Source organism: Motacilla alba, chromosome 21 (assembly GCF_015832195.1).
Source record: "Motacilla alba alba isolate MOTALB_02 chromosome 21, Motacilla_alba_V1.0_pri, whole genome shotgun sequence".
Classification (NCBI taxonomy): domain Eukaryota; kingdom Metazoa; phylum Chordata; class Aves; order Passeriformes; family Motacillidae; genus Motacilla; species Motacilla alba.
This window is the reverse complement of record NC_052036.1, coordinates 1,664,583-1,676,979: the sequence shown is the minus strand read 5'-3', so window position 1 is coordinate 1,676,979 and position 12,397 is coordinate 1,664,583. Positions and strand designations below refer to the sequence as shown.

The window sequence follows — 12,397 nt, the reverse complement described above, 5'->3', positions numbered from 1 at the left end:
TGGTCAGAATTTTATGACATTTTTGGGTTCTTAGGAAAGGTGATAAAATTTTTCACGGAAAGGGTGATAAAGTTCTGGAATGGCTGCCTGGGAGGTGCTGGAGTCCCCATCCCTGGGTGTGTTTAACAAAGCCTGGATGTGGCACTGGGTGCCAGGGTTGAGCTGAGGGGTTGGGGCTGGGTTGGACTCCTTGGTCTTGAAGGTCTCTTCCAACCTGGTGGTTCTGAGAACTTGGGGGAATTCTGTGAATCTGGCGGGATTTTGGGAATTCCCAGGAACCGGGGAGGTGCTGGAGTCCCCATCCCTGGGTGTGTTTAACAAAGCCTGGATGTGGCACTGGGTGCCAGGGTTGAGCTGAGGGGTTGGGGCTGGGTTGGACTCCTTGGTCTTGAAGGTCTCTTCCAACCTGGTGGTTCTGAGAACTTGGGGGAATTCTGTGAATCTGGCGGGATTTTGGGAATTCCCAGGAACCGGGGAGGTGCTGGAGTCACCATCCCTGGGTGTGACACTGGGTGCCAGGGTTGAGCTGAGGGGTTGGGGCTGGGTTGGACTCCATGGTCTTGAAGGTCTCTCCCACCCTGGGGATTCTGTGGGTTCTGTGAGCTCTGCGAGTTCTGTGGATAATTCTGTGGATTCTGTGGATAATTCTGTGGATTCTGTGGATAATTCCGTGGATTCTGTGGATCCTGTGGATAATTCTGTGATTCTGTGGATAATTCTGTGATTCTGTGGATAATTCTGTGATTCTGTGATTCTGTGGATAATTCTGTGAGCTCTGTGGATTCTGTGATTCTGTGGGTAATTCTGTGCTTCTGTGGATAATTCTGAGAGTCTGTATATTCTGTGAGTTCTGTGATTCTGTGGATAATTCCGTGTATTCTGTGGATCCTGTGGATAATTCTGTGATTCTGTGGATAATTCTGTGATTCTGTGGATAATTCTGTGAGCTCTGTGGATTCTGTGAGCTATGTGGATTCTGTGCTTCTGTGGATAATTCTGAGATTCTGTACATTCTGTGAGTTCTGTGCTCCTGTGGATAATTCTGTGATTCTGTGGATAATTCTGCGATTCCCGTGGGTTCTGTGAGTTCTGTGCTCCTGTGGATAATTCTGCGATTTCTGTATATTCTGTGAATTTTGTGCTCCTGTGGATAACTCTGCGATTCCCGTGGGTTCTGTGACTCTTGCTCCCGGAGCAGAAGCAGCCGGGGCAGGCCTGGCTTTGGGCTGGGTGTTCAGGTGGCCGTGGTCTGTGTCCTGTTGGCCCCGCAGGTCTGAGCAGCGACAGCGGCCTGGGCGGGAGCACCGACGGCAGCAGCGACGTGCTGGTGTTCGGCTCCGTGGTGGACAGCGTCACCGAGGAAGGTGGGTGACACTTGGGAAGGGCTCAGGGATTTGTCCGGGACCTTCTTGGCTGGAGATCTCCACAGAGTCGGGGCTGAGGGGTTTTGAGGAGTTCATTTGGGAAAACAGAACTTTGCGATCAAATCAAGAGCCTGAGTCCTGCCGGAGGGCAGGGTTAGATGGGAGTTTGGGAAGGAGTTCGGGATTTTGGGAAAGAATTCGGGATTTTGGGAAGTGAGGGAAGGGGTGGGGTGGGTTTCCCAGAGAAGCTGCCCCATCCCTGGAGGTGCCCAAGGGCAGGTTGCAGCCCCCTGGGATAATACGAGGAGTTTTGGGAACCCTTCCAAGCCAACCCAGTGCAGGATTCTCAGTTTCCTCCTGGAATTTCCCCCAAATAAAGGCAGAACTCCACAAACAATGCCAGGCCCAGCTTCCTTTAGGCAGCAGGCGTGACCAGGATGGCATGGGGACCATCCAAAATGCAGTGAGACGCTTTGGGCTGATTTTTTACTTTTTCCTCTCCCTTTTCCCCTTTCCTCTCCTTTCCCCTTTCCTCTCTTCTCGTCCCCCCTTTTCCCCCCTTTTCCCCCCTTTTTTCCCCTATTTCCCCATTTCCCCCCTTTTTTCCCTCTTTTCCCCCTCTTTTCCCCCATTTCCCCTTTCTTTTTTCCCCTATTTCCCCTTTTCCCCCCATTTCCCTTTTGTTTTTCCCCCATTTCCCCATTGTTTTTCCCCCGTTTCCCCTTTGTTTCTTCCCCTATTCCCCCCCTTTTCCCCCCCATTCCCCCTTTCCCCCCTTTTCCCCCTTTCCCCCCTTTTCCCCCTTTCTTTTCCATTTCCCCTTTCTTTTTTCCCCTATTTCCCCTTTATTTTTCCCCCATTTTCCCCCTTTTTTCCCTCATTCCCCCTTTTATTTTCCCCCATTTCCCCATTGTTTTTCCCCTATTTCTCCTTTCTTTCCCCTCCATTTCCCCCTTTATTTTCCCCTATTTTCCCCTTTCTTTCCCCTCCATTTCCCCCTTTATTTTCCCCTATTTTCCCCTTTCTTTCCCCTCCATTTCCCCCTTTCTTTTCCCACCATTTCCCCTTTCTTTTTCCCACCATTTCCCCTTTCTTTTTCCCCCCTATTTCTCCTTTCTTTCCCCCCCATTTCCCCTTTGTTTTTCCCCCATTTCCCCTTTGTTTCTCCCCCATTTCCCCACCTTTTCCCCCCCCATTCCCCCTTTTATTTCCCCCTATTTCCCCTCCATTTCCCCCTTTATTCCCCCCCCATTCCCCCTTTCTTTTCCCCCATTTCTCCTTTGTTTTTCCCCCATTTCCCCCCTTTTCCCCCCCCATTCCCCCTTTTATTTTCCCCTATTTCCCCTTTCTTTCCCCTCCATTTCCCCCTTTCTTTACCCCCATTTCCCCTTCGTTTCTTCCCCCATTTCCCCCCCTTTCCCCCCCATTCCCCCTTTTATTTCCCCCCATTCCCCCTTTTATTTCCCCCCATTCCCCCTTTTATTTCCCCCCATTCCCCCTTTTTTCTCCTTTCCCCCTTTCCCCTCTTTTCCCCCCTTTTCCCCTGCCCATCCCAGCAGAGTGCGAGGTGTCGGACGCGTCCAGCGGGGAGGCGGAGCTGGAGCAGGAGGTGTCGGACCAGGACCAGGAGGAGCCGCGGGAGCTGCCGCCGGCGCTGCTGCTGTCGCGGGCGGCGCGGAGCCGGAACGTGCCGCTGCTGGCCGCGGCGCTGGCCCACGGCGCCGACGTCAACTGGGCCAGCGAGGAGGACGAGGGCAAAACGGCGCTGATGCAGGCGGTCAGCGGGGTGAGCGGCCGCGGGCGGGCCGGGGCACCGGGGAGGGGAACGAGGGGGGATTCCCTTCGGGAAATGGGGCTGGAGGGGGCATTCCCTTTGGGAAATGGGTCTGGGTGAAATGGAGTGGGAATTCCCTTTGGGAAATGGGTCTGGGTGAAATGGAGTGGGAATTCCCTTTGGGAAATGGGTCTGGAGTGGGCATTCCCTTTGGGAAATGGGTCTGGAGTGGGAATTCCCTTTGGGAAATGGGTCTAGTGTGGGCATTCCCTTCGGGAAATGGGTCTGGGTGAAATGGAGTGGGCATTCCCTTTGGGAAATGGGTCTGGGTGAAATGGAGTGGGAATTCCCTTTGGGAGTTGGGTCTGGGTGAAATGGAGGGGGAATTCCCTTGGGGAGTTGGGTCTGGGTGAAATGGAGGGGGGATGCCCTTTGGGAATTGTCTGGTCTGGTGTGGGAGTTCCCTTTGGGAATTGGGTCTGGAGTGGGCATTCCCTGTGGGAGTTGGGTCTGGAGTGGGAATTCCCTTTGGGAAATGGGTCTGGGTGAAATGGAGTGGGAATTCCCTTTGGGAAATGGGTCTGGGTGAAATGGAGGGGGAATTCCCTTGGGGAAATGGGTCTGGAGTGGGCATTCCCTTTGGGAAGTGGGTCTGGGTGAAATGGAGTGGGAATTCCCTTTGGGAGTTGGGTCTGGGTGAAATGGAGGGGGAATTCCCTTTGGGAATTGGGTCTGGGTGAAATGGAGGGGGAATTCCCTTGGGGAGTTGGGTCTGGGTGAAATGGAGGGGGGATGCCCTTTGGGAATTGTCTGGTCTGGTGTGGGAGTTCCCTTTGGGAATTGGGTCTGGAGTGGGAATTCCCTTTGGGAATTGGGTCTGGGTGAAATGGAGTGGGAATTCCCTTTGGGAAATGGGTCTGGTGTGGGAATTCCCATTGGGAAATGGGTCTAGTGTCGGAATTCCCTTTGGGAATTGGGTCTAGTGTCGGAATTCCCTTTGGGAATTTGGTCTGGGTGAAATGGAAGGGGAATTCCCTTTGGGAGTTGGGTCTGGTGTGGGAATACCCTTTGGGAATTGGGTCTGGTGTGGGAATACCCTTTGGGAATTGGGTCTGGGTGAAATGGAAGGGGAATTCCCTTTGGGAATTGGGTCTGGTGTGGGAATACCCTTTGGGAATTGGGTCTGGTGTGGGAATTCCCTTTGGGAAATGGGTCTAGTGTGGGCATTCCCTTTGGGAATTGGGTCTGGTGTGGGAATACCCTTTGGGAATTGGGTCTGGTGTGGAAATTCCCTTTGGGAGTTGGGTCTGGGTGAAATGGAGTGGGAATTCCCTTTGGGAATTGACCAGTCTGGCTGAACTGAGTGGAAATTCCCATTTTTTTCCCATTTCCCCCGCCGTTTCCAGGGCTCCCTGATCGCCTGTGAGTTCCTGCTGCAGAACGGCGCCGATGTCAACCAGCGGGACGCGCGGGGCCGGGCGCCGCTGCACCACGCCACCTACCTGGGCCACACCGGGTGAGTGAGTGCCACCCTCCCTGTCCCCTGTCCCCTGCCACCTACCTGGGCCACACCGGGTGAGTGAGTGCCACCCTCCCTGTCCCCTGTCCCCTGTGCCCTGCCACCTACCTGGGCCACACCGGGTGAGTGAGTGCCACCCCCCCTGTCCCCTGTCCCCTGCCACCTACCTGGGCCACACTGGGTGAGTGAGTGCCACCCTCCCTGTCCCCTGTCCCCTGCTCCCTGCCACCTACCTGGGCCACACCGGGTGAGTGCCACCCCTGCTCCCTGTCCTGTGTCCCCTACCTGGGGCACACCGGGTGAGTGCCACCCTCCCTGTCCCCTGTCACCTACCTGGGGCACACCGGGTGAGTGAGTGCCACCCTCCCTGTCCCCTACCTGGGGCACACCGGGTGAGTGCCACCCCTGCTCCCTGCGCCGGCATTCCCGGCCGGACACCACAAACACTCAGGATTTGGGGCAATCCGTCTGGAAAATGCGGATTTTGGGGCGGTGTGAGGTGGGACATTGGGGTGGGATCTGTCCCTGGGTGCCCGGGGAGGGGCTGGGACAGAATTCCCAGGCAATTGGTGGCTAGGATGGAATTCCCAAGAATTTGGGGCTGGGGAGGGGCTGGGATGGAATTCCCAAGAATTTGGGGCTGGGGAGGGGCTGGGATGGAATTCCCAGGGAATTTGGGGATTTGGGAATTCAGGAATGGTGTGATTCCCTCCCCAGGCAGGTGTGCCTGTTCCTGAAGCGTGGGGCTGGGATTTGGGGATTTTTGGGAATTCAGGAGCGGTGTGATTCCCTCCCCAGGCAGGTGTGCCTGTTCCTGGAGCGTGGGGCTGGGATTTGGGGATTTTTGGGAATTCAGGAGCGGTGTGATTCCCTCCCCAGGCAGGTGTGCCTGTTCCTGAAGCGTGGGGCTGGGATTTGGGGATTTTTGGGAATTCAGGAGCGGTGTGATTCCCTCCCCAGGCAGGTGTGCCTGTTCCTGAAGCGTGGGGCTGGGATTTGGGGATTTTTGGGAATTCAGGAGCGGTGTGATTCCCTCCCCAGGCAGGTGTGCCTGTTCCTGGAGCGTGGGGCTGGGATTTGGGGATTTTTGGGAATTCAGGAACGGTGTGATTCCCTCCCCAGGCAGGTGTGCCTGTTCCTGAAGCGTGGGGCTGGGATTTGGGGATTTTTGGGAATTCAGGAGCGGTGTGATTCCCTCCCCAGGCAGGTGTGCCTGTTCCTGAAGCGTGGGGCTGGGATTTGGGGATTTTTGGGAATTCAGGAGTGGTGTGATTCCCTCCCCAGGCAGGTGTGCCTGTTCCTGAAGCGTGGGGCCACCCAGCACACCCCGGACGGGGACGGGCAGGACCCGCTGAGCATCGCGGTGAGCGCGGCCAACGCCGACATCGTCACCCTGTGAGTGCCACCGGGGCTGGCAGGGCTGGGAAACACCGGGAGAGACTGGGGAACACCGGGAGAGGCTGGGAAACACCGGGAGAGACTGGGGAACACCGGGAGAGACTGGGGAACACCGGGAGAGACTGGGGAACACCGCCTGGGGACTGGGAAACACCGGGAGAGACTGGGGAACACCGGGGGAGACTGGGGAACACCGGGAGAGACTGGGGAACACCGGGAGAGACTGGGGAACACCGGGAGAGGCTGGGAAACACCGGGAGAGACTGGGGAACACCGGGGGAGACTGGGGAACACCGGGGGAGACTGGGGAACACCGGGAGAGACTGGGGAACACCGGGAGAGACTGGGGAACACTGCCTGGGGACTGGGAAACACCGGGAGAGACTGGGAAACACCGGGGGAGGCTGGGAAACACTGGGAGAGACTGGGAAACACCGGGAGAGACTGGGGAACACTGGGGGAGACTGGGGAACACCGGGAGAGACTGGGGAACACCGGGAGAGACTGGGGAACACCGGGAGAGACTGGGGAACACTGCCTGGGGACTGGGAAACACCGGGAGAGACTGGGAAACACCGGGGGAGGCTGGGAAACACTGGGGGAGACTGGGAAACACCGCCTGGGGACTGGGAAACGCTGGGGAATACTGGGAAACACTGGGAAACTCTGGGGAAGACTGGGAAACACTGGGAAACACTGGGAAACTGCATGGGGACTGGGAAACACTGGGGAATACTGGGAAAGACTGGGAAATACTGGGAAAGACTGGGAAATTCTGGGGAATTCTGGGAAACGCTGGGAAACGCTGGGAAACACGGGGAAATACGGGGAAACACTGGGGAAGACTGGGAAACACTGGGAAACACTGCATGGGGACTGGGAAACACTGGGAAATACTGGGAAAGGCTGGGAAATACTGGGAACACCGGGAAACGCTGCCGGGGGACAGGGGGACAGCGGGAAGCACCCCCAGCAGGGGCAGGAGTGACCCAGCCCTGGCCCTTAGGCTGCGCCTGGCGCGGATGAACGAGGAGATGCGGGAGGCAGAGGGGCCGCTGGGGCAGCCCGGGCAGTACCCCAGCAACAGCCCCACGGAGCTGCAGTACAGGAAATGCATCCAGGAGTTCATCAGCCTCAACATCGACGAGTGTTAGGGACAGCCCCGACTGCTCCCTGCGCAGCCCCGGCCGCGGATGTTCGGTGTTTTCCCTGCTGGTTGGTCCGGTTGTGATGCCTGCACCCCCAGGGCTGAGCTGCCCTCAGGGGGTTTTTCCTTGTGGGGTTTGAGTTCTCATGCTTGACTACTGGATGGTTGGTTTGTAATTTTTTTTTTTTTGGGGGGGAGGTTTTTTCTCTTTTTTTTTCTTTTTTTTTTTGAGTAGGAGCCTCCCCGGGTGTGACCACGGATTGTGGCCCGTGGGGTGGAGTGTGTGGGAAGTGTGGGAGAAGAGCTCAGAGGTTAAAAAAACAACACACACACACACACACACAAAACAAAAAAAAAAAAAAGGGAAAAAAAGGAAAAAAATTCAAAAAGAGAAGAAAAGGAAAAACCTTCTGTGACCAGGAGAGAGCCACCAACAGCAGGAGATGACAAAGCTGTCCCTGAAGAGCTGGCTTGGAATTCTGGCAGGGACTGTGGCCTGGAGCCTGCTGGGAGGATTCCAAGGTGCCCTCCAGGCTGGTTTTGGGGCAGGGATGCTCTGCAGGCCCAGCAGGATCGGGATCGGGATCGGGATCGGGATCGGGATCTCCGGCTCCTCGCCTGTCGCTGCTCTCAGGACTAAACAGCCCCAAACAGCCACGCTCCCCGGGACTGCTGCCCTGGCTGCCGGGCTGCTCGAAGCCATCGCTGCCCTGCTTCCACCCCCCGGAGTCCTGGAACGATTCCCATCCTGCAGGAATTCCCAGAAGGATTCCCATCCTGCAGGATTCCCAGAAGGGTTCCCATCCTGCAGGAATTCCCAGAAGGATTCCCATCCTGCAGGAATTCCCAGAAGGATTCCCATCCTGCAGGAATTCCCAGAAGGGTTCCCATCCTTCAGGATTCCCAGAAGGGTTCCCATCCCGCTGGAATTCCCAGAAGGATTCCCATCCTGCAGGAATTCCCAGAAGGGTTCCCATCCTGCTGGATTCTTGGAAGAGTTCCCATCCCACTGGAATTCCCAGAAGGGTTCCCATCCTGCTGGATTCCCAAAAGGATTCCCATCCTGCTGGATTCTTGGAAGAGTTCCCATCCCACTGGAATTCCCAGAAGGATTCCCATCCTGCTGGATTCCCGGAAGAGTTCCCATCCTGCAGGATTCCTGGAAGAGTTCCCATCCCACTGGAATTCCTGGAAGGGTTCCAGTCCCTCTGGAATTCCTGGAAGAGTTCCAGTCCCACTGGAATTCCCGGAAGCAGCAGCGCTGATCCCTGTCGCTGGCGATGGGCTCGGGGCAGGGAGGGGAACCAGCTCCAGCTGCTCGGTGCAATTTCAGAGAATCCCATGGTCCCAGAATCCCAAATCCCGTAATCCCAGAATCACAGATCCCATGATCCCAGAATCCCAGATCCCATTATTCCAGAATCCCATGATCACAGATCCCATGATCCACAGATCCCATGATCCCAAATCTCATTATCCCAGAATCCCACGATCCCAAATCCCATTATCCCAGATCCCATTATCCCAGAATCCCACGATCCCAAATCCCATTATCCCAGCATCCCGAGGCTGGAAGTCACCCCCAAGGCCATCGAGTCCACCCCACGCCCCAACACCCCAGCCAAGCCACGGCACCACGTCCAATCTTCTTCTGATCCCACCCAGGGGTGGTGGATTTCCCTTCCCGGCGCTCCCCGCAGGTCTCCATGGAAGGGAATTCCCCCTGCAGGAGTCCCTTCCGTGCCTCCCCCGCGAGCTGGAGCCTCTCGGCGGTTCTGGAGCTCCCCAGCTCCGAGCAGCAGCAGAGTTTTGTGGTTTTCTCCTCTTTTTTTCCCTTCTCGGCTGCAGTGAGGGCTGTGGTTCTCCCTGGAGCACTTGGCTGCTGGCTCATCCCGTTTTGGGAGGGCTCGGGGAGCTCTGGCACCTCTGGAATCCTGGCTGGAGGTAGGAGCCCTTTCCATCCCAGCTGGGATGGGGTTGGGAGCTGTGATGCTGATCCTGCTCCCAAACCCACCCTCACTCCCAGTCCTGCTGCCCTGGCCCAGCTGGGATGGGGTCAGACCTGATCCTGCTCCCAAACCCACCCTCAATCCCAGTCCTGCTGCCCTGGCACAGTTAGGATGGGGTCAGATCTGTCCTGCTCCCAAATCCACCCTCAATCCCAGTCCTGCTGCTCCTGGCCCAGCTGGGATGGGACTGGGAGCTGTGGTGCTGATCCTGCTCCCAAACCTACCCTCAATCCCAGTCCTGGCTGTTCCTGGCACAGTTAGGATGGGGTTAGGTCTGATCCTGCTCCCAAATCCACCCTCAATCCCAGTCCTGGCTGCTCCTGGCACAGTTAGAATGGGGTTAGGTCTGATCCTGCTCCCAAACCCACCCTCAGTCCCAGTCCTGCTGCCCTGGCCCAGCTGGGATGGGATTGGGAGCTGTGGTGCTGATCCTGCTCCCAAATCCACCCTCAGTCCCAGTCCTGCTGCTCCTGGCCCAGCTGGGATGGGGTCAGATCTGATCCTGCTCCCAAACCCACCCTCAATCCCAGTCCTGCAGCCCTGGCACTGTTAGGATGGGGTCAGATCTGATCCTGCTCCCAAACCCACCCTCAATCCCAGTCCTGCTGCTCCTGGCACAGTTAGGATGGGGTTAGGTGCTGATCCTGCTCCCAAATCCACCCTCAATCCCAGTCCTGCAGCCCTGGCACTGTTAGGATGGGGTCAGATCTGATCCTGCTCCCAAGCCACCCTCAGCCCCAGCCTGCCTGCAGCAGGACACCCCAGATCCCTGCGGAGCCCCCGGCCAGCCCTGGAGCTCTCCAGGAGCCCAAATCCCGCTCGGATCCAGGCTGGCTCTGGCCCGTCCCGGCTGGATTCCCTCTGTTGGTGCCGTCCCCAGCCCTGGGGGCTGATTTCTGGTGCTGGTTCCCCCTCGAGCCGTGCAGATCTTATCAGGGTCCTTCAAAGCTCTGCAGAGCGGAGGAGAATTTTCACATTTGAGAGTGAAGGAGAATTTTCACCATTTAAAAGTTGAGAATTTTCACATTTGAGAGCAAAGGAGAAGAATTTTCCCCATTTGAGAGTTGAGAATTTTCCCGTTTGAAAGTGGAGAATTTTCCCCATTTGAGAGTTGAGAATTTTCACATTTGAAAGTGGAGAATTTTCACCATTTGAGAGTGAAGAATTTTCCCCATTTGACAGCAAAGAAGAATTTTCGCATTTGAGAGCGAAGGAGAAGAATTTTCCGCATTTGAGAGTTGAGAATTTTCACCATTTGAGAGTGAAGAAGAATTTTCACAGTTGAGAGCAAAGGAGAAGAATTTTCACATTTGAAAGTGGAGAACTTTCACCATTTCAGTGACTTCATTTGAGAGTTGAGAATTTTCACAGTTGAGAGCGAAGGAGAAGAATTTTCCCCATTTGAGAGTTGAGAATTTTCCCATTTGAAAGCAGGGAATTTTCCCCATTTGCCAGTGGAGAATTTTCCCCATTTGAGAATAGAGAAGATTTTCTTCACTCTCGAGAGCGCCGGCGAATTTCCGCCATTTCCGCGCCACTCTTGGATCCTCACCCGGACATTTCACATTCCTCGCTCTGCTCCGCTCGCGGATTTCAGCGTGGCCATAATTTGAATTTTTTAACCTGTACAGCAACTCCAGACTGATTTCAACCCCCGGCCCTGCTTTTCCCAGCTTTTTTTAGGAGGAGCCCCAAACCCTATCCTTTGGAGACCCGAGCAGAACCGCAGCTTCCATTTTTTTGGGGGGGTCGTTTGATTTCATTTTTTTTTTGGGAATTCCGGCCACGAAATCCCGGCCAGGCCTCACCCTGGAAGCTCAGACTCGCCGCTGGAGTACGTGAAGTTGGGAAAAAAGAACAAAAAAAATGTAAATATCGATGCAAAAAGAGCAGCATCTCATGAGACAGTGGATTTCTTGAACACGTATTGGTACTTGGAATATTTAGAATCAAGGTATAAAAAGCAACTCGGTGCACTTTTCCTACCTGACAGTATTTCGGGGGGGTTTTGGGGTGGGGGTTTTGATGTTCTTTTGTCATGGGTTTTGTGCTGTCTTTTTTTTTTTGAATCCGTGGAATTGTTAAGTATTTAATTTATTCTCATTATGGATGTGCCCAGAGGACTAGTGCAATTTTTATTCAATACAGTTGGTCTGTATTTAATGGCAGGATTTTTAATTTTTTTTTCCCCGTAGCGTTTTTAGGGAATATTTTTCCAAAACTGCCTTTTTTTTTTTCCCCATCCTGATTTCCCTTCCTTCCCCCCTTTTCCCCTTTGTGTTTCCGTCACGCGCTCAACGCCTCAAATCTGGGATTTGAGATCACCCTGCAGTCCCCAAACCAAAAATTCCTCCAGGAAAAACCACGGGAAGGATGCGCTTCCCCCTATTCCCGTTCCTTGGATTTTTATTTCTCCTTGGGGGGGATTCTGGGGGGGTTTGGGCTCCAAATTTCGGAGGGGAGAGCGGGGAAGGCGTGCAGAAAATTCAATTTCAGTTTTCAAATGGAAATCGGAGCATGTCCAGGCCCTGAGGGAGGTGAAAAAAGGAAAATTTGGGGTTTTTTCCTGCCTGGAATGCAGAAAATTCGATTTAAATTTGAAATTGGAGCATGTCCAGGCTCTGAGGGAGATGAAAATAAGAAAAATGTGTTGTTTTTCCTGCCTGAAATGCAGAAAATTCAATTTCAGTTTTCAAATTGAAATCGGAGCATGTCCAGGCCCTGAGGGAGGTGAAAAAAAGAACATTTTGTTGTTTTTCCTGCCTGAAATACAGAAAATTCAAATTTCAAATTGAAATTGGAGCATTTCCAGGCTCCAAGGGAGGTGAAATAAAGAAAATTTTGTTGTTTTTCATGCCTGGAACGCAGAAAATTCAATTTCAATTTTCAATTTCAATTTTAGGGAGATGAAAAAAAGGAACATTTTGGGTTTTTTCCTGCCTGGAACGCAGAAAATTCAATTTCAAATTGAAATTTTAGCATTTCCAGGCTCCGAGGGAGATGAAAAAAGAAAATTTCCTTTTTTTCCTGCCTGGAGCGCGGCTGGATTTGTGTTGTTCAATCCTGGTGGGAAGATCTGACGCCCTAAATTATTTTTTTTTCCTTTTTTCCATTCTCCCATTTATTTTTCCACGGGGTGCGAGTGCCTCCTCTTGGATTCAACCCCATTCCACAGGAGGAATTCCG

The 12,397-nt window shown here is 54.3% G+C and overlaps 1 protein-coding gene across 4 annotated transcripts in view; it reads left to right on the top strand.

The window, feature by feature from the left end:
- ACAP3 (ArfGAP with coiled-coil, ankyrin repeat and PH domains 3) overlaps window positions 1–7,791 on the top strand; it is a 60,621-nt gene extending 52,830 nt beyond the window's left edge. The window contains exons 20-24 of one of the 4 annotated variants that reach the window (XM_038159850.1): window positions 1,272–1,364; window positions 2,924–3,150; window positions 4,545–4,654; window positions 5,942–6,052; window positions 7,062–7,791. In XM_038159850.1, the coding sequence (XP_038015778.1) occupies window positions 1,272–1,364; window positions 2,924–3,150; window positions 4,545–4,654; window positions 5,942–6,052; window positions 7,062–7,209 (689 nt within the window). In that variant the 3' untranslated portion in view covers window positions 7,210–7,791. Of the gene's footprint in view, window positions 1–1,262; window positions 1,365–2,920; window positions 3,151–4,544; window positions 4,655–5,941; window positions 6,053–7,061 lie in introns of all 4 variants that reach the window. The other 3 variants (XM_038159849.1, XM_038159848.1, XM_038159847.1) reach the window with 3 other exon arrangements.
- The last annotated feature ends 4,606 nt before the right edge of the window (window positions 7,792–12,397 follow it).